General features: G+C 44.8%; 1 protein-coding gene across 2 annotated transcripts in view; it reads left to right on the top strand.

Moving 5' to 3' along the window:
- The window catches only part of pak4 (p21 protein (Cdc42/Rac)-activated kinase 4), a gene marked incomplete at its 3' end in the record, with an annotated part of 30,541 nt that extends 10,097 nt beyond the window's left edge, over positions 1 to 20,444 (top strand). For both annotated transcript variants that reach the window (XM_079246126.1, XM_079246127.1), the window contains exons 2-11: positions 7,915 to 8,151; positions 9,015 to 9,229; positions 10,172 to 10,376; positions 10,549 to 10,782; positions 11,946 to 12,404; positions 12,864 to 12,997; positions 15,573 to 15,699; positions 18,774 to 18,899; positions 18,981 to 19,115; positions 20,289 to 20,444. In XM_079246126.1, coding sequence (XP_079102252.1) covers positions 7,951 to 8,151; positions 9,015 to 9,229; positions 10,172 to 10,376; positions 10,549 to 10,782; positions 11,946 to 12,404; positions 12,864 to 12,997; positions 15,573 to 15,699; positions 18,774 to 18,899; positions 18,981 to 19,115; positions 20,289 to 20,444 — 1,992 coding nt within the window. In that variant the 5' untranslated portion in view covers positions 7,915 to 7,950. The remainder of the gene's footprint in view (positions 1 to 7,914; positions 8,152 to 9,014; positions 9,230 to 10,171; positions 10,377 to 10,548; positions 10,783 to 11,945; positions 12,405 to 12,863; positions 12,998 to 15,572; positions 15,700 to 18,773; positions 18,900 to 18,980; positions 19,116 to 20,288) is intronic.
- Positions 20,445 to 21,931: the final 1,487 nt, after the last annotated feature.

The following is a 21,931-nucleotide window of genomic DNA, read 5'->3' as shown; positions in this document are numbered from 1 at the left end:
TAGAAAGTATATGTTCTACTTATTCATACATATTTGGATCTGGTTCCAGTTTAGTCCCACCACTACCATTACATCTAATGGTGTCTTTAGGAGTGCAGACCACCCATACACAATGCTTGAACCGGGCCAGAAGACAGCAGTTTCAGCCAGAGCTCATCAGCCCGGTTCAGGCTCGCTGATCAGACAGGTTTTCTCACTGCTCAACCAGGCAGACATGGGTGGCAATGGAGCAGCACAAGGAGAGAAAACAAGGGGGAGAGGTTGAGTTTAGGAGGTCAAAGGGAGTTGAAGGAGGATGGTGGGAAACGTTAAATAGAAGAGGGGAGCAGAGAGATGGATTGAGGGGAATTTTGCTTGTAGGTGGTGGCAGAGGGAGTTACTTTGAGGCTGAAAGCAGCGTTGATGTTTGATATTCTGAACATTGAACAGAGGTAAACACAAGGCAGAGTGTTTGAGCAGTGCTTTTGATTTTTCATGCTGAGTTTCAAGCTTTTGCCCCGTACAGCTGCGTAGCCTCACTGTAACCGCTGCGAAGGTCAGGTCCCCTGAAGCCATGTCCCTTTTACAGAAAATAATTGAATCCTGTGTTTGAAATTGGGACATTTTGCCGGAGCTTTATGTGGCTGTTAGTTGACCCTAATGGATCAATAATCATAGATTGGGCAAAACACATTTTGACTTTATATCAGTGTTGTTCCTGGTCCTCTTGATTGCTTGTAGCTGGGTAGCATTCCTGAAAACGCCATGGTTACTTCCTGTTTGGTCATTTGTTTCCTGTTTGTCTTTCATAACTCATTAGATGAAATGTGTTATTTCTTGGCTCCATGCAGCAGCAGTAAAATACAGTTTTTCACCCACAGTCTTGGATCTTCCTGCATTTAGGAACAAACTCAGACTGAAAGACTCAATCAGCATCACTGACTCAGCTTTTCCTTCATTTTGAGACATTTATTCTCATTTTCTACCCTCAAACGACACTGAGCAAGTATTTTATGAGTAGTTTAGGTAACTGCTTCCAACTAATCCCAGGTTATCTGCTGATCTCTGGATGGATGGAAGCCCCCCAGCTGGGGTCTAGTTTCTGGTTTTGTCACTTATAAATTAAGAAATGTTTGATTGTATATCTGTAGAAAATGTTTTTATGACAATTACATCAAAATAGGAATTCCAGTCTTAAGGAAACATGCATTTCAAATGAAAAGTTGTTTCATCCATCCATCTTCTGCCGCTTATCCAGGGTCGGGTCGCGGGGGCAGCAGCCTAAGCAGGGAAGCCCAGACTCCCCTCTCCCCAGCCACATTTGCCAACTCTGCGGGGGGGATCCCGAGGCGTTCCCAGGCCAGCCAAGAGATGTAATCCCTCCAGCGTGTCCTGGGTCTTCCCCGGGGTCTCCTCCCAGAGGGACGTGCCTGGAACACCTCACCAGGGAGGCGTCCAGGAGGCATCCTGACCAGATGCCCGAGCCACCTCAACTAGTTCCTCTCGATGCGAAGGAGCAGCGGCTCTACTCTGAGCCCCTCCCGGATGACTGAGCTCCTCACCCTATCTCTAAGGGAGAGCCCGGCCACCCTGCGGAGGAAACTCATTTCAGCCGCCTGTATACGAGATCTCGTTCTTTCGGTCACGACCCACAGCTCATGACCATAGGTGAGGGTAGGAACGTAGATCGACTGATAAATCGAGAGCTTCGTCTTCTGGCTCAGCTCCTTCTTCACCACGACAGACCGGCGCAGAGCCCGCATTACTGCAGACGCCGCACCGATCCGTCTGTCGATCTCACGCTCCATCCTTCCCTCACTCGTGAACAAGACCCCGAGATATTTAAACTCCTCCACTTGAGGCAAGACCTGACTCCCGACCCGGACAGGGCAATCCACCCTATTCCGGCTGAGGACCATGGTCTCAGATTTTGAGGTGCTGATTCTCATCCCAGCCGCTTCACACTCGGCCGCGAATCGCTCAAGCGAGAGCTGGAGATCACGACCAGATGAAGCCAACAGGACCACGTCATCCGCAAAAAGCAGGGACCCAATCCTGGGGCCACCAAGTCGGATCCCCTCAACCCCTCGGCTGCGCCTAGAAATTCTGTCCATATAAGTTATGAACAGAATCGGTGATAAAGGGCAGCCTTGGCGGAGTCCAACCCTCACCGGAAACGAATCCGACTTACTACCGGCAATGCGGACCAAGCTCTGACACCTGTCGTACAGGGACCGGACAGCTCGTACAAGGGGGTCCGGTACCCCATACTCCCGGAGTACCCCCCACAGGAGCCCCCGGGGGACACGGTCGAATGCCTTCTCCAGGTCCACAAAGCACATGTAGACTGGTTGGGCAAACTCCCATGCCCCCTTCAGGATCCCAGAGAGGGTATAGAGCTGGTCCACTGTTCCGCGACCAGGACGAAAACCACACTGCTCCTCCTCAATCCGGGATTCGACTATCCGGCGGACCCTCCTCTCCAGGACCCCTGAATAGACCTTACCAGGGAGGCTGAGGAGTGTGATTCCCCTGTAATTGGAACACACCCTCCGGTCCCCCTTCTTAAAAAGGGGGACCACCACCCCAGTCTGCCAATCCAGCGGTACTGCCCCCGATGTCCACGCGATGCTGCAGAGGCGTGTCAGCCAGGACAGCACCATAGCATCCAGAGCCTTAAGGAACTCCGGGCGGATCTCATCCACCCCCGGGGCCTTGCCGCCAAGGAGCTTTTTGACCACCTCAGCGACTTCAGCCCCAGAGATAGGAGAGTCCACCCCGTGGACTCTCCTATCGTGAGACGTGTTGGTAGGATTGAGGAGGTCTTCGAAGTATTCCCTCCACCCACCCACAACGTCCCGAGTTGAGGTCAGCAGCTCCCCATCTCCACTGTACACAGTATTGATGGAGCACTGCTTCCCCCCCCTGAGCCGCCGGATGGTGGACCAGAATCTCCTCGAAGCCGTCCGGAAGTCTTTCTCCATGGCCTCGCCGAACTCCTCCCATGCCCGAGTTTTTGCCTCGGCAACAGCCGAACAGCCGAAGCCGCATGCCGCTTAGCCCGTCGGTACCCATCAGCTGCCTCCAGAGTCCCACAGGCCAAGAAGGCCCGATAGGACTCCTTCTTCAGCTTGACGGCATCCCTCACTGCTGGTGTCCACCAACCTCCCGTGGGCTCACCATCTGCGGGAGGAGCCGTAGGGGTTGGGTGCAATGTGAGCTGGGCGGCAGCAAGGGGCGGGGACCCTGGTGGTCCGATCCCCGGCTGCAGAAGCTGGCTCTAGGGACGTGGAACGTCACCTCTCTGGTGGGGAAGGAGCCTGAGCTTGTGCGCGAGGTTGAGCGGTTCCGACTAGATATAGTTGGACTCACCTCGACGCATGGCTTGGGCTCTGGAACCAGTACCCTCGAGAGGGGCTGGACCTTCTTCCACTCTGGAGTTGCTCATGGTGAGAGGCGCCGAGCAGGTGTGGGCATTCTCATCAGCCCCCAGCTTGGTGCCTGCACGTTGGGGTTTACCCCGGTGGATGAAAGGGTAGTTTCCCTCCGCCTCCGGGTGGGGGGACGGGTCCTGAGTGTTGTCTGTGCTTATGCACCGAACAGCAGTTCAGAGTACCCACCCTTTCTGGGGTCCTTGGAGGGAGTGCTGGAGGGTGCTCCTTCTGGGGACTCCATTGTTCTGCTGGGGGACTTCAATGCTCACGTGGGCAATGACAGTGAGACCTGGAGGGGAGTGATTGGGAGGCATGGTCCCCCCCCTCTGAACCCAAATGGTGTTTTGTTATTGGACTTCTGTGCTCGTCATGGATTGTCTATAACGAACACCATGTTCCAACATAAGAGTGTCCATATGTACACCTGGCATCAGGATTCCCTGGGCCGCAGTTCAATGATCGACTTTGTAGTCGTATCGTCGGACCTGCGGCCACATGCCTTGGACACTCGGGTGAAGAGGGGGGCGGAGCTGTCAACTGATCACCACCTGGTGGTGAGTTGGCTCAGATGGTGGGGGAGGAAGCCGGTCAGAGCTGGCAGGCCCAAACGTGTTGTGAGGGTCTGCTGGGAACGTCTGGCTGAGTCCCCTGTCAGAGCGAGCTTCAACTCCCACCTTCAGCAGAGCTTCGAACATGTCCCGGGTGAGGCGGGGGACATTGAGTCCGAATGGGCTGTGTTCCGTGCCTCTATTGCTGAGGCGGCCAGCCGGAGCTGTGGCTGCAAGGTCGTTGGTGCCTGTCGTGGCGGTAATCCCAGGACTAGTTGGTGGATGAAAAGTTGTTTATTTTTATAATTAAAAATCTAGTTCTAGACTGAAATATCGGCTCAGTTATGCATGTGACCTTGCCACTTCGCCAAATGTGCTGAAAAGTTTGTTACAACGTTATGAAACCAGAATTCATGAATTCTTTTCATCAGTGCAGTTTTTAGAAAAGAAGTTTAAAACTATTCAATGTTCTGCAAACTTTGGAGGCCGATGAAACGGCAAGTTGTGAAAAGACTTCAATCGTTGCAAACTGTTGTTGGATTTGGATACAATAAGTCTGCGAGTCGCTCCGCGTCTCCGCTTTAACTCCTGCGAGTCGTGTCCACATTTAAATAAGTTTTCATTTTTACTTCAGGCTTGTATTTCTTACGTTTCTTTATCTCTCAAACCCATATTCCTTGCATTCTTCCCTTTTTTATTCCATACATCATTCCCAAAGTAATGAGTTTTTAAGGTAATTCAGTTTTCATCATCCTTTCTCAATGCTGTTTAATTACTAAGAAGCATAGATTAACGTGATCGGAGCCATACACCATAGATAGACCTCCATCCTGGTTTATATTACGCCGGTTTTGTAATGAAACTGTTAATGAGGAGGAGTTTGCTGGGTGGAGATGAATAATGTTTTACCAAAGTAACAAGGTTCATATTTAATCCCTATTTAACGGTGCCACTGCAGAGGAAATGTCTGTAGGATAAAAAATCATTTTTTAAAAATATTTTTACATTTGAGTCGATGCACTTTTTAAAAACGTTGGTTTTTCACTTTTGATTTATGTTTTCATTAAGATACGGACGCAACAGCTGAGTCTGGTTACAGTAAATCTGTGGCAAGCACACCACGCCTCAAAATATTTACAGTTTGTCAACTAGTTTCATTTGAGCATTCGCTTCTCACATTTGTAAATGGGTTGTTGATGCCTGGTACTGTACGCTACGCTGAAGTCTGTTGGATTGAAGTTGTGTGTATTTGGCTGCAAACTCAGTTTTCTCAGCATGTTTCTGGGTGGGTCCCGCTTAACTTCAAACACTCCTGCTGTGAAAAACTTTATTAACGCTACAGCCTGTAAGGCCCAGCAGCATGACTCATGCCCTCCAGCTTATGACCCGTCCCACCGTCTGTCCTCACACCCCTCCATCTGCTTCATTGCCTTTTTTAACTTTGTCTTTTTAAAACAAAAGTAAACTGAGTGAGTCGGACAGTGTTGTGTTGAAAACCAGGAGAATCCCGTGGCTCCGTTGATCAGCTCCAACACTCCTCCTAGCCAACTGCTTGGCTTGAATCTGCTTCTAGTCAACAGCTGGTGTGTCTCTCAGCTGTTTATTTTTCATCTGTAGGCTTTCATTTTGTCTAATGGCTGACGACAGGTGATTTTATCAGGAGTAGACATAGTTGATGCATTTGGTTCTGTAATTGTCTCACAGTATGACGACACAGTGCAGATAATTGTTATGAGTTTACAGTACTGAAATTATCGATGCACCAGTTGCTTGGCTGGTGACCATATTGAGGCAATTTTCAAGCTGACTGGTTATGGGCAATGACCAGCAAGAATCGGATGTTTTTACTGGCCGTTTATTTTAAGCATTGCAGTCCCAGTGACACAGATGGTTGAGTTTCAGCGAGCATGTGGATAAAACGATTCTGTATTGATTTGCTCCTGTACCTGTTTTTATTTGCAAGTAAAAACACCACTTCATGTGTGTGTTTATTACCATCACACCAATATTAGTTTCTCCCTCCTGAATCATTTAGAATTCCTTTCCAGTAACCAAACACTGTGTTTTTATCGCAGACTGATGTGTTCTGTTTTTCTCCCAACAAGTTTACCAGTAGATGCAACTGGTTTTTGGTCTTTTTAATTTGGTCCTTATTGAGTAAAGCAAACATTGCAATACAAGCTGGAAAGTGTGGGTTATGTTGATGTATAGCTGACGCAGCAGGCATCTGCGGTGTGGATAATTTGCTACATGAGATGTGGAATATCATGCATACTGATCTGAACAACATTCAGAACAACCCATTTGTCTTGATTGGAATGAAATTTTGATCCGAATGAACATAATCAGAATCTTCTGATTGTTTTAATATGAAGCATTTTTATTCTGATCAGGCTTTAATCTGAATACCTATGTGTCCATGTAAACGTGGAAGGTGTGCACCTCTAATTTTGTGCATAAAGTTTGATGTATTATAATTCCAACTCTGTTGGTTTGAGTTTGCACAAATGACCCCCTCAGTAAGGAGCTATTTAGTTTTCCAAACAAATCGATCCAGTTTTTGAGGATTTTTGTTAATTGATGTTTTTTTCACTCAAAGCAAAACAATTTTTATTTTTAGAACATTTTATTTTAGAATTTTTTTTTTAGAAAACTCGACTTTAAAGTTCACACAAAAATGAATTGTAAATAAAATTGTACCATCCTCTTCTTTCTTTCTGAACAACTGACGTCTGACCCTCAGATTTTCACATCAGATTAAAGTTTTCTTTTAGGAGCCACAACCTGTATGTAAACTTTATCTGCAAAGAATCAGATGCATGTTGGACTGATCAGCAGCTCACAGGGTCAGGCTCATACAGCTGAAAACTACTCACCTGTTAATTAGGCTTTCTATTTAATCCACTATTACTTACTTGTGAAGACAAACAACTCAGGCGGGACTTGGGCAGAGGAACTTTTCAGTTTCATTTGCCTGAATATGTAGAAGGTAATCCCAAACTGAGTTAAATTAATAAGAGAGACCCCCCCACCCCCCACACCCCCCCCTCCCATCTTGCATTGCAGCTACAGATGCAGATGTTTTTCTTTGGCCCTTGCAGTATGACTGCGCTCTCAGCACCCATCCTTACAGTTGCTTTGGTTGCGAGCCAGGGTGTGGTGCTGTTCCTTTAGTCCCAACCAGAGGAACAGCACCACAACCTGGCTTCCACCAACTCTCTGCAACCATCACACATGTCCTCAAGAGAAAATGAATGTTCAGAAGCCTGTCAATCCAGCATACATCTGTTTTATCTAAATGAAAATGAGCTTCCTGCAGTGAACCTGTAGGCTGTTGTTGGCATGCATGTGTACTACCTTCCACTGATACTGAGCTCTGATCAGAAGTGAGGTTGAAATAGTAAGAAAGCATGAATGCTGGTGAGAAAATGACTCGATTATTCTCCTCCAGACTGGATGTGTGAGTTCCAGGCAATGCTGCAGAGCAGTTGTGTTGTAATTCATGACGGGTTTAGTTGTTGAGCGGACCGGTGACCTTCAGCTAAAGGCCACATCTCGCTTTATGCCACGAGGCCCATTAATGCTCAGTCAGATGAAATAAACTGGTTTAGTGTTTATTAATTTGATTAAATGCATGCATAACACCAGTCACCTATTGTTGAGGTGATGTCAGTTTTAGACATTATTTTTACCGTATCTTTACCCACAAAGCAGTTGGACATGAAGAATGAGTTTAATTCGTTTTAATCAGCTCAGTAATCCTGTTTTATTGAACTAATCCAGACTGCATTCTGAGAAAACTTTATGAACACTACGATAGTGTTTATCTTCCTCCTGTAAAAGATATTGTCACATGTGCTTGTCTGCATGCATGAATGGTGTTTTGACCCCTTCAAGCCTTTATGTTTGCATTTTGTTTTCCCGTGCTTACCTTTCCTCCTGTCTCCACACAGATCTGATGCTGGGCTGAAGCTGCCTCACCCGTCATCATGTTCACCAAAAAGAAGAAGTCTCGGATCCAGATCTCTGCTCCATCTAACTTTGAGCATCGTGTACACACAGACTTTGACGAGCAGGAACAGAAGTTTGTGGGGTTGCCGCGGCAATGGCAGTCCCTCATCGAAGACACAGCCAGGAGGCCCAAACCTTTCATCGATGCCACCATTATCACTACTGTAGAACCACGAAAGGTGAATATACTGAATTGTGTTTCGAAGTCAGAATTTTGTTTTATAAACATTTTGGGTTGTTTCACCAGTAAAAACAAACATGGTAAACAACACAAGTGGAAGACGTGACCTATAATTATAAGTTTTGGATGATTATTGGTGCTTTTGCTCACTGTGGTGATCATTTATAGTCTGTCCTCACGGCGACCTCTGCAGACTATATTTGATTCAGCATGTGTGACTCAGCAGTGTGTGCATTGTTTCCAGTCATGCACAAATGCTAAAGTGTTTATTTACCCCAAAAAATGTGATCTAAAATGTTTTTATTTTAAAGAGTGACACAACAAAACGGTTGCAAGTACAACGTTGTGTAACTCTATAGAGTCTCTTTGGCAGGAGACTAAAGTGATGCTTTGCATGTCTGTATTCTTTGTACGATATTGGCTGAAGTTGCAGCAGATGATAAACGGTATCTGTTTATATAAACAAAGTGCAAAATGTCGTGAATAAATATACAGTCCAGTCTTAGACAAACAAGTGAAGACACTGAACTAAGTTGTGGCAGTGAGTAGATCTGTTATGCAGATTAAAAGCCTTTAAATAAAATTCTGTTTCTGCTTCCTGATTATTACTATTAGTAATAAACTTTATTCTCCTCGCAGTGCTGCGTAACTGTTTAAACTTTTTAGGTTTTGCTGTAAATTATAGAGCAGTGTCGGGAAGAGTCCTGCTGTCTGTTTATTATAATAATACTCAGCTCTAGATGTAGTTTTTGATCCTTTAGAAATTAAGATAATGAATTTTAATATTGTCCCTGATCAGGATACAATCTTTGTAAGGAGCTCTTTGTTGATCCTCCAGCATATAATCTGCTTTGTCTTTAGACCATCGTACGCGGCAGCAAGCTGGGCGTGGACGGCTCTTTAACATGGCTGCTGGATGAGTTTGACACCATGTCTGTGACTCGTTCTAACTCCCTACGAAGAGGCAGTCCTCCCATCCAGCCCCGCCGGGACTCCAGCTCTTCAGGTGGAGGAGGGGGCCAGGAGAATGGAGATCCTCATCACAGACACTACTCCCAGTCGGACAGACACGAAAGGTAAGGGTGGAAATGACACCCCCAGCAGCTGGGGGTTCTTATTGGAAACAGTGTAATGATTATCAGACACAGCGAATGTTTAGTTGTTCCAGCCAGAGATCTGTTGCACCACCGTCACACTAAAGCTTGTTCCACACTAATGCGAGAACTTTTTTTCTTGTTCTCGAGGCTCCGAAAAGAAAATGACGTCATTTTGTTCTCGCAGACACGTTTGAAGACAGTTCTTGACACATCGGGCTGCCAGAACTTTTTTCTTGCGGGGCTCCGAGAAGTATCGTGTGATTGGTCGGACATTGGAGGTGGGCGTGGTTAACACGGAGAAAGCATGAGGCGGAGTTGCTGCTTCCGCGTTTTTACTGTTGCAGGTAAAACAGATTGATTTGATAAAACAGCTGATCGAGGTGGTGAGAAAGTAGGAACATTTTTACATGTGGCATTAAAACACTCGGACCCAGCCGCGTGCACGACCCGCCCTGCCGCGGACGAAGTTGCACCACTAGAGAAACTATGAAACTAGAGAAACGCACTCGGAGAGCGGAAACAATGTTTAACAATGTTAAAGAATCCTTTTAAAACATTCCTAGATCCAAACAGTAATCTGGATCACCACCAGAATTTAATCAGTTCTTCATTTTCACATTTGCAACAACTCTGGAAATTTTTATAAAAATCCGTCCGTAATCTTTTAAGTTATCTTGAGCAAAAAGACGCTGGGAAAAACATGACCTCCTTGGTGGAGGTAACAACCGGGTTCATTGCACATAAAGCAGACATCACCCCCCGCAGTGATCCCTCCCCGCTGCCGACCTGCTTCTCCTGGAGGATGGATGGACCTGACGAACAAGACATTTTTTCTTGTTCTTGCAGCCTCGAGAACAAAAACTCGGTTCTTGCTTCTTTTGGGGTATGTAACAAGCTTAACTGTCTCCTTCTGATTCACAGAGATAGAGCGAGGCAAGACCACCAGGGTGGAGTTGACCCCCACCATGGTCAGCGCGGAGTCCGTCCTGCTCAGAGAGATGAGGGAATCCGGGGTCGGCCCCAGCAACAGCCTCGAGGCCAAGAGCCCAGCAGGGCCCATAAGGATAGACCTGGTCTTGGACCCCCCCCTCCTCACAGAGACAGAGAGCCTAGAGACCGGGACAAGGTACTGACAGATGATCAACCCACATTCTTACCTTTCTGTTCAGATGATTTCATTTCATTTCATTTTCATAACGTATCCACGCTGTAAACGGTCCTGTAATGATACTGGAGCAGGGGAGTTCGCCGTCTCCAGACTGTTGCCTTCCTCTCATGCGTTGCTTTCGTTTCTCCAGGAGCCGGCGGGTCACCGGGATCCGCCAGGTGACCACAGGCCAAAATCCAGCTATGTGCCCCGGGACGGCAGCCCTCAGTCTCCCAGAGACAAAAGGCCCCTCTCAGGACCCAACATCCGCACCCCAAACCTGCCAATAACCGAAGGGGTGATGAAGACTGCCCAGCAGACAGCACGGCCGTTCAATACCTACCCAAGGACAGACAGTGAAGGTGGACGCAGTCCCACCGGACAGGTAAGGAATGTTGACACAAGCAAGAAAGCAGCATCCCAGAGGAGCGGTATTGACGAGGGGAGAGTAGATGAAACTTCTTCTCACCGTTCTTTGTGCTGATTTCTCATCAACTGCTTATTATACATTTATAACAATGTTAGAGCAAAGTTCAAGGAAATGTAAATGTAAACAGGAAATGTTTTGCTGTTTATAGAAATAAATAAAGTTTGGGGGTTTTTGGGGTGGTCTATATTGTTTGCAGTTTCCTAAAGCTGGCCTATTTGAGTTATTTTTAGTAACGGGCATTGCTTAAATTCTCAACTCCAAATAAGTGCATCGCACAAAGTTCAGTAATGAAATCTAAAGTGGTGTATTACACACCTGCCTCTTAGAACTGCTGTATGAAGAAGAAAAATGCAGTAACTTCTGGTTTATAAACACATTTTAACAGCTGTATTTTCTTTACTGAAGCAGTCCAAACTTTTCTTGTAGATTTCAAATGGAATATTAATGTAATAAAATCTAAATATTACTAAAAAGTATGGAAAATTTCCAGATATACTTCCAGCTAACTGTATGATTTCAGCGGGATACATTTCAGAACAGTGTAAACATGCCTTCCTCCTGAACTCAGAGGGAACAGCATCTAATCATGAATTTACAGCCATCAGATTTGGAGGGAAAGTCTGTTTTTTTTATTTTTTTTGTTTTTTTTTACTTTTTGCTATAAAAAGAGATTTTGTTTAGGCTTCACACATTCTATAGAAACTCTGTGAAGTTTAGAGTGAGAAATGACTCAACACAACAGCAGTCAAAGTCAGCACTGCTCCCCCTAAATGCTGATGAGATGACTGCCATCCCTCAGAGTTAGCGCACTTAGAAAAAACTCTGTTAACAGGTGTAAAATATTTGCGTAAATTAATTTGTTAATGTGATAACGCATTAACATGGCAGATTCTAGTTGTTTAATAATCCCAAAATAAATTCTTGTTCCGTGATTGCTCCATGATGTGCGTATGATGAAAGGCGGGTAAAGTGTCTGATTTTTGTTTTATCCATGTTTGCAGCATAAATGTGCTTTTTAAAATATTTTTATTAATGTACTTAAATTACAGCACCTGTAAAAAGCAGCTTGTTAATTAAAATATTCTTATTAAATGCTTTTTACATTGTGTTTTTTCTAGGCGGGCCGACACCACGAATCGTCTCCTCACAACGGGCCCTCCGGCGGTCCTACCAGAGGTTCTTCCAGCTCCAAGCCTCCTGCAAACCACCAGCACTCTCATCACACTTCCCACCCCAGTCTGACCCCCGAGAGCTCCCAGCACCCACACACCCCTCATCCCAACGTTCCAGCTCCCCGGCCCCCTGTGCCCACTGGGCCCCCAGCATCAGGCGCTCCTCCCCAGGGCCGCTCGCCACAGAGGGAGCCCCAGCGGGTTTCACATGAGCAGTTCAGAGCAGCACTACAGATGGTGGTTGATCCTGGCGATCCGCGGACGTACCTGGACCATTACATCAAGATAGGCGAGGGATCCACTGGGATTGTGTGCATCGCCACGGTGAAAACCACGGGAAAACTGGTGGCTGTGAAGAAGATGGACCTGAGGAAACAACAGCGCAGAGAACTCCTCTTCAACGAGGTGAGAAGTTCCTCATCTGACTGCAGATTTCATCTAAAACTGCTGACGCTGCAGTGTTATTAGCTTTACTGTCTGATCAGATAACCTGCATTTATGCTTTTAAACCATAAAATGACAACAACAGTCTTCTGGTGAATACGAGTTAGAAATTGTGATTAAAAAAAAAAAAAAGTGTTCCACATTTCCCAGCAATGATCATCTTTTCACAGTCAGTTCTAAAGTCAGCAGGAAGCTGTTTTCACATGGAGATCCCGTTTCTGTGGGAAATAAAATATATATGATAAAGTATCTACCGCTGACACATTCCCGGAGGAGTCAGAGGTTGAACTTCCGTTTCACTCTCACCTCAGCTGATGACTGTCGCAGCAGATTTCAGCCGTTGCAGTCGCCTCAAGTCATCAGGCTGGCCTGCGACAGGAATGTAAACCCCGCCTCCCTTTGTCTCCTTGGAAACTGCAGGTGGTGATCATGCGCGATTATCACCATGAGAACGTAGTGGAGATGTACAACAGCTACCTGGTGGGGGATGAGCTCTGGGTGGTCATGGAGTTTCTGGAGGGAGGAGCTCTGACTGACATTGTGACTCATACAAGGTGAGAAATGTGATGATGGAGGTAAAAACAACTTCATGGTTTGAAGTGTTGTCTGCTTGCTTTGGCTCAGCGCCGTGTCCAGAGAGTTGGCACTGTGAAATGTTTTCTCTTTCTTATTGGGACAGTTTCATCCATCCATTACTGGGGAAAATGGGTTTGGATGAAAATATGTGTCTTCCAAAGCTACAAAGTTACAGCCCATTTAAAGCCACAATAATCATCTCAACTCCCCTTTGTGATGCTTTAATGATCTACCTGATCATATCTTCTGGAGAAACCCATGTAATTAGGTAATTAGATTAGTTTTAAGAGGTTTTTTTAATAGATATTATTTAATGTGATCTTCTGTGGCCCAATCTGAAGCTCTAAACATCTGTAAATTATGTACTGATTCATTTTTCTGTTAAGTCATCTTCCCAGAGAAGGTTCACATGGAGACACATTTTCTAAACATTTCCTCAATAATAAACTCTCATTCTCACCCTTTATACAACATTGTCCTGTACAATATGTAGTCACCTTAATTATAATTATCTGCAATTTGTCATCTGAACAGTGTAATAATTAGTTCTGCATCTCAGTCCCACACTCACTTTTTATTTTATTTTATTGTTGTTGGTTTTTGTTTTTTTTAGGATTGCATTTTGTTTCCTGCTACTATAATAAGTTAGTTGCACTGTTGTATTTGCCTTTTTACTCAGCGTCAACCTGCAGATTGTAATTTCCTTCCCCTCAAGTTAAACATGTAGAATTACAATAAAGAACCCTGAGTAGCGTTAACAAACCACAGTGTTTATCATACAGAGAAATGGCAAACAGTTGGTGGAGAGAACAACCAAATGACTTAAAGGGTTCCTATGATGGTATTTCAAGTTTTCTGAGCTTTCTACAGTGTTAGTGTTGAATCCTCATCAGACATGTGAACGGCACTGTTTTTTATCACCTAAACGCATGTTTGAGTTTGAGTTTCAGCACTCTCTCCGTTCGGTTTCCATGGCGACGAAAAACATCGTTTTAGAGAGTTTTTTCTACTTGGAAATCCTTGTGACGTCCCGGGGGATAAGGTTCGGTGATTGGTTACCTTCTACTGGTTAACAAGGGCATGTACAAATACATCAGGCGGGTGGAAAACATGGGATAAAGTTATTTCCAACGATGGCTGGTGAGTTTACCAAAGAGAGACATCCTGCTGCATTCGTTGCTGTGGGTTGCTGTTTTCCACTTCGTTTTCAGGGTCTGATTCAGGTTCCAACATGTAGGGCTGTATGCTATGTGTTGACATTGTATTTTGTTTTTTTATTGAGTTCATATGAGCCTAATCCTTCTGTTTGAGATGTCACAATGACGGCGAAAGCAGTTGCGGTGCGCGCTCCCGATGTAGTGCAGTGGCGGGAGGCGGGGCTTAATGTGGAAGAGTCTCAATCCACTCGTTTTGCCCGCAGGCTGATCTGACAGCCTACAGAGAGGGTCGGTCTGAAGTAAATAAAGCCATTTGTGACAATAACTCCATCAATCCCAGCCCTTCTGGTCTCAGAAATAAAAATAAATTAGCCTGGAATACACAAAATAGTTCCACTTTAAAAGCTCTTTCTTAACTGGCCAGAAAACCCACAAACACCAACATCTGACATTGGAGTTCAACAGAAACCTCTTTAATCTAAATTAATCTCTCATCAAATGACACGGTTGTGGTGTGTGTACTTGCTGGTTTAAGCTCTGATCAGTGTCGTGGGGAACAAAACGCAGGATGCACATGCTGAGTAATTTAACGTGGTCAAAACTACAAGACTCTTCACTCTGAAGTCCCTGACACGAACTGACTTCCACAGTTCAGTCACTGATAATAAATGATCTCAGAAAGTTGTGATCGTCAGAATCTGTAAGCCAACGCAGCCTGTAGGTTTCAGCGTCCCTTCGTGTTTTCTTCGTTGTAGTTGCAGGACAAGCCGTGACAAGCTTGTTCATTCAACAAAATGTAGGATGGAGGTAGTTGTAGCTACTGGACCTGTTCTGAATACACTCAAAGCACTGAAGGTAAACATGGTACTGCTGGCAAGGAGGGAATGGGATTTAATCTTCTTATCTGAATGGGTGTACCAGTCTTTAAAACTTGTATAAACAAACCAGTTTCTGTGTGAAGTTGGTTGAAGCAGGTTACCTGTCTGTGAAGTCGGTCGCTTCAACTGGAAACTTCTAAAGCTTTTAATCCTGGAAAAACAAAGTAATTACATCAAAATTCATCCTCAGTTGTAATCGAGAGGCATCTACACCTCCTCAGTATTTACTGTGAAGAGTCAGTCAGGACAAGTGGAGGCTTGTTTACGTTGCATTTGGTTTATTTTTAATCTTTCAGGAGATGAGCACAATCTTTGAAACGATGCCCAACATGTATCACTTCACAGATCTGCTCCAGTACTCTGTCTTTAATCGTTTAAATCTTGTCCATCAGGGGGCAGTGCTGCTGCACACAGAAAAGCTCTTTACTCACATGACCTGCAATATTTTGGTTTTTTGCCATAACAGCACATATTTTATGTTTTCCTCCAGTGATTCATGTTGTTTTTCTTTCTTCCAGGATGAACGAGGAGCAGATTGCCACAGTGTGTGTGTCTGTCCTGAAAGCGTTGTCTGTCCTTCACACTCAGGGAGTAATCCACAGAGACATAAAGAGTGACTCCATCCTTCTCACTCACGATGGCCGGGTATGTGGCGGTCTTCACACTGCTCTGTGCACATAACACTCCATGAAACAGTTGCATCTTGGGTATTTTAGGAATGAAAAGGCAGTTTGTAAGAGGCCGATACGAGAGTAAAATGTTTTTTTTCATAAAGTTAACAACTTGAATGAGAATGCAGTAAATTGTGTTATCAGACATGACAGAAATGGAGAGAGTGTTTAAAAAAAAAAACAAGGTGAATAAAGGTTTTCTGTACGTTTACAGCATCATACATGCATACAGCTTACACTCTATTAGCATCAACACACAAGCTTTTCCTGCTGTGTCGCGTCTAAAAGTTTGTTTTGAGGAGGTTTTAAGTAATGAACATGACGGACAGACAGCTGCTCTTCCTCTTACTCAAAACCCAGAAACACACCATGGCCACTGATAAGTACTTGTACAACAATTAAAGGAAGAAATGCAACCTAATACTACTTTAAACATGATTTGAAAACTGGAGCAGATCTCGTATCACTTCCTGTCTGATTACAAGGTTTCTGCTTTCTACAGAAAATGAAACCAACATGGTTGCACAGCAAAAGCCAGAGAAAAGAAACTCTGTTACTTTTCAATGTCAAAAATGATTTTTAACACAGAAGTTTGAGCTTAAAAGTGTCAAAGTCTTGGTCAGTTGGAGAAAACTGAAGCCAGCATGTGACATAATTTTGCAGTAGTGTCTGCTTTAGGTTGTCACGTATGCGTCGTCTGATGAGTTAAGACCTCCTGCTGAATGGTCGACACTTTGTTGCTCCAAACCACATCTTCTACTGACTCACAATGTTGCAGACGTTGTGTGTCCATCTGTGTCCACATTTTCATTCACATTATTTAGTTCTGCAAATCCCAAAGTTTTATTTGTTTATATGTAGAAGTTAGAATGGCGTCGTAATGGCCTGTTGCAGTTTTGGCTGACTCCATTGTTCCTGCAGTAGCATACACCTCCGTGCATGTGCAGATCAGCTGTGAAAACCACAACGCCCTTAATGAGAGCAGATCAATGTTTGTGGTTTGACATTATGTGGTTTTCTCCTGTAGCCTCCATCTGCAGCTGAATGCAGTGGCACAGTGACACTGAAGGCCGACATCTGCCTTGTTGGGCTTCATCAAGCAGAAGAGGCACCTGCAGACTTTCTGCCTTTAATGATCTTATCAGAAAGTTTTTAGTGTCCACAGTTCTGCATGATGGTGCATGTATACCGACTCGTTGGCATTTGCTTAGAAATGGATGCAAATGTTCCCCATATGGATTTTTAGTTAGAGTTCCTGGAAAACATCTCCTGCCTTTAACAGATAATAATCAGTTCTCTTCAGCTGGAAATAAAAACTGCCTCATTGTGGTTTCTGCCCTCTGATGATGTCATACTGCTCGTGCACGACTAGATTTGCTCGATGAGAATCAGCACGTCAACTACAGGCATATTAAAAGTTGTGTTGTGGTCTTTAAAGCGCTCTGACTTGTGTTTGATGACCTACTTTCAATGCTTAAACTACTTCCCACAAGGAGACGGAGCAAAGACAACAGCACACGTCTTAGGTATTTATTTACATTGCTAAGGTGCTAAACACACTAAGCAACATTTGGCTAACTTAAATCATTCCTGTCAGCACCTACTTGGCTACAGGACACTTCCCACAACTCCCAGTTTACCCACTGTCCCACCATCTTATATCATGCAGGAGACACTTAACTCAGATGTTTGGAAGAGAAACAACATGCAGACTTTGTGCACGTTGTTGAGGCGTTATCCATACTCACAACTTCATAACACATCTATAAATATCGCCCAGCAGCAGAAATAAACTCTGAATGTCGGGCAACTTGCACTCATTTCCAGGTATGTTGTGTCGATGACTTGCCACCAGATGTTTACCACCTGCAGATGTTGATCCATCCCAGCTGTCTCTGGTGAAAGCTCGTAAATCCACCAGGTGTGAAACGGTCACTGTGGATGCAGCTGCTGCTGGTGATCTGTGCCTCTGTGGAGAGCGCAGCTTCAGCTCTTCACCGAGTTAATCTGGATCTTTCTGCCATCCTTCCTGTGGAACCGGAGGAAGAAGTTCCTCTGAGGAAATATGGAAGCAGCACAGAAAGTCTGCAGAAAACGATGCATAACTGGAATTTTTAGTGGGATTAATGAGCTCTCATATTGATGACATGACGTTAGAGGCGGTGTCGTCCTCTGCGCTGCCATCAGGCCATGATTCTGCCTGCTAGCCAAAGTACACAGGAAGAAACTAATGAAGCACATTCAGCATGAGATTTCACGACCTTCGTTCATTGTCAGTAGATCATGACAGGTTCTGAAGTCAGTCTCTGCAGACTGAGAGGAAGACCGCTGCAGCGCTGCGTGCTGTGGCTGCAGGCTGCTGGTTTTGGGCTGGGTGCAACTTGTTGTGTTTGGTCTGCCAGGGGAAGCAGACCTAACCAAGCCTGAAGTGTTTCTCAGCAGAGGGTTGGGTGTGTTTGTTGTGGCTCTGCAGTTCCAGTTAGTGTGTAATCTCTCAGAAACAGCTTCAAACAATGCCTTTATTGTTCTGCTTGATATTCATGTCACTGTTGGATTATTATTATTAATCAGCTTTGTAGGTTTGAGAAAAGGAAAGTTGAGCTTGCATGTGAAGCCGAGGCCGCACTGCGGCTCTGTGGAAGTGATCTTATTGTAGACTGTATGCAAGAATCGCTTCTGTTGCCAGGTCTGTTTCGTTTCTCTTTCTTGATATGAGACCAGCAGTCAGCTTGTGGTCAACGTCAGAAGCTGCTTCGCCAGATAACCAGCCATGTACAACCCTCCTGAGAAAGGCAGATATTTGTGACTAGAACCATTTTGGCATGGGGGGGGGGCTGATTTCATCCACAGGAGAGCTTGACTGAAGAAGTAAAAGAAGGAAGTTGCTTCTCGGAAAACCGAACGCAGCTGAAACTGAAAACTGAAATGGTTTCTGACCATTTTGAACAATAATAAAACTGTATTTTGTATTAAAAAATCATTGTAATCCTTTTGTGTGTTCTTCTTTTTTGCCATCATCTCCCCGTGTCTACACCTCCCTCTCTCCAGGTGAAGCTCTCGGACTTCGGCTTTTGTGCCCAGGTATCAAAGGAAGTGCAGAGACGGAAGTCTCTGGTCGGAACGCCGTACTGGATGGCGCCAGAACTCATCTCCAGACTGCCTTATGGACCTGAGGTATCGCTCGCCGTCGGTCTCGGCTCAGATTTTACCATCCGCCTCCTCCATCTGCTGACTGCCCTGCCTCTCTGTTTGCAGGTGGACATCTGGTCTCTCGGTATCATGGTCATAGAGATGGTGGATGGAGAGCCGCCATACTTCAACGAGCCGCCGCTCAAAGCCATGAAAATGATCCGAGACAACCTGCCTCCCAAACTGAAGAACCTGCACAAGGTACAAGACGAAAGCTGACGCTCTCTTTCTGTGTTGTGCTTTCTGTTGGTTAATAAAACACAACGATGCAAAGTGTTGATTCATCTACGGTTGTTTATTCATTTCTTCTATTGATTGTGTTTATTAAGACTTGATTTCAGACATGTTAAAACTTAGACAAGCAGTTTACCCAGATAGATCTGGCAACCCACACACATCTTAGTTTTACTGTGAGCAGCACACAGATGTTGCTTTGAACCCTCCCCTCTGCATACACAGACCTTTTGGAAACTTTTAAATAAAAGAAAAACGCCTCTTCTGAACATATTTTAATGACTCTTTCTTTGAGACTTTCTCTTCTTCACGCTGCTTTTCTCAGCTGCAGGCACAGAGAGGGAAGGCCTTGTGTGGGTGTGTAATCATTACAACCATCATACCGTCAGATTTAGCTGCTAATTTGTAGGATTGTCGCTGACAACTCTAACACACTGCTCGGTAGAAGAGTTGGGAAGGACATGAACCGCAGAGAATCTGAGCATGTATAACTACACAGTTCAGATAATCCGATTCTCTCTTATTCTGGATTACAGTCGATGCCTAAAGGACCAAGAATCTGATATGATTTTCAGTCTCAATGGGCCACTTTCAGTCCATGTTTAATATTTCTTCTGGGGAGACCTCAGATTAGAGCTGGAAGAAAACAGCTGCTTCATCGTCTGCATGTGGTTTAGTTGATTCTCTGCTTCGTCATTTCTCCATTTCTGTGGTCCAATACTAAGGCTGTTTTACTGGGTAGCTGTCAGCTCACATTTTTCTTTTTTGCAGAAGTACAAATGAATTTCCATCTTTCAGTTTTGTTCAAATGAATGAAATTGTGAATTTGATTCAGAAACTTGCTGCACATGACCCCAATGCTGGACTGAAACTCTGGTTTTAAATAGTCTGAGAAGTTTCTTTAAGAAAAAAAAAAAATGGACGTTTTTATCAGTTGTGTGTTGAATTGAGGTTAAATTCAACGCTGTGAAAATGTAAGAACATCCTGTCTCAGATGCAAAGTCTAACTTTTTCTCCTCTGTTGACATGACTGTGCATCGAGATTGAAGAGTTTCTCTAAGTTTTGGGGTTTTTTTTTTGTTTTAAACAGTTAACCAGACTGATTCTCGTTATTTTCTCTCTCTTCCCGCCTTCTTCCAGGTCTCCCCTCTGCTCAAAGGCTTCCTGGACCGGATGCTGGTGCGGGACCCGGCGCAGAGGGCCACAGCCAGCGAACTTCTCAAACACCCCTTCTTGGCGAAGGCGGGCCCTCCCTCCTGCATCGTGCCTCTGATGAGGCAGAACAGGATGAGATGAGGTGGAATGTGACACTAAAGACTTCAAGACTCTTGAGGAAAGTGTGAAGACTGAGTTGGAGCAGAATCCTCCTGCACACAGAGGTCAGAGGTCACGCTGCAGGCCTCTTCTTCCTGCACAACATTCAGGACAGGTTGGAGCGGGTGTGCAGGGGTATTCTTAGGTTAGTCACTGAACTGTGTGAAATGCATTTCTTAAATAAGATGCAATAAGGTTGTGTGTGTGTGTGTGTGTGTGTGTGTGTGTGTGTGTGTGTGTGTGTGTGTGTGTGTGTGTGTGTGTGTGTGTGTGTGTGTGCGCATTCATAAGTGACCATATGTTGCCAACACTGTTACAGTGTTTTAGTGCGTGTGTGTGTCGTGTGTTTGGAGCCGTGAAGGAGCATCAGAGCAGCCGCAAGCCGGCTGTGGACTGAGGAGCAAAGCTGGACGGATGGAAATCTCTGGCTTGTTTATGTTTTCTCCTTCTGGACAGTAGCTGGATTTCAGGTGTGACGGTGGAGTTTTGCACACCAGCGGGACGTTTTGAAGGAGCCAGAAGCAAACGAGCCAGTTCCTTTCAGAGACCGCCAGAGAAACTTTATAATCTCACCTTTTGGACAATCTGGAAACAGACCTTTTTCCACACCAGGAGCTCCTCTCAGTGGCAGATCCCAAACTCTGACGGGATCTTCATCACAGCCAGAACTTACTACTGAGAGAGAAGCTCTTTTCCCTCACCACCGAGTTGGAACCGTTTTATTTTCGTTCTGTAGCCTTTATAATCCTAGTTTCCTGTTTTAAACAAACAGACGTACACTAAGTGAAGAGGTAAACACTGGAGTTGTGGTAGCAGATGAGTTCTTTTATTTCCTCCTGATTTCCTGTGTAAGTACACTATACATAGAGAGATATATCAGTTTTGATAATTTACCATCTCTGTTTTGTAATTGTTTTTATTATGATTTGTTTTCTGGTTTATTTTAGAGCGAGATGATGTTTTTAAGCACTGTTAATGAGAGATAGAAGCTGCACTCGGCTGATTTCAGCTCAGCAGATAACCTACACTAAACATTTAATTTAGTCTTTGTAGATGGGACCAGGTGAAACTATTGATCCCAGTGTCAGGATTTTACTCACAGAGCACACAATCCCATAACCCTGAGTCGAGATGAGTCCCCTCCCTGTTTTACTTTTTTTATTCGCTGGTTTTTACTGTAGTATGTCTAGAGGGCTAAACTTCCAATTATTCAATCAATAGAGGAAAGTCAGATCTCAAGCTGATTATTTCGATGTAGAAAACTATCTTTAAAAAAAAAAAACCCAGCAGAAGCAGCTTGTTGGGCCGTCGGTGATGAGTTTATTCTGCAACATGGCTGCTGCTTTCAGAAAAGCACCAGCTGCCAGAAGACTGCTTAACGCCGGCTCAGCCAAGCCGACAGACTTCTGCAGAATTCCTCTCGTCCCCAGTCCAAGACAGAAGCAGATGGTGGTCGTTTGTCATCCAGG

Source organism: Telmatherina bonti (assembly GCF_933228915.1).
Source record: "Telmatherina bonti genome assembly, chromosome: 9".
In the NCBI taxonomy this organism is placed as follows: Eukaryota; Metazoa; Chordata; class Actinopteri; order Atheriniformes; family Telmatherinidae; genus Telmatherina; species Telmatherina bonti.
This window is presented reverse-complemented; position numbering and strand designations above follow the sequence as displayed.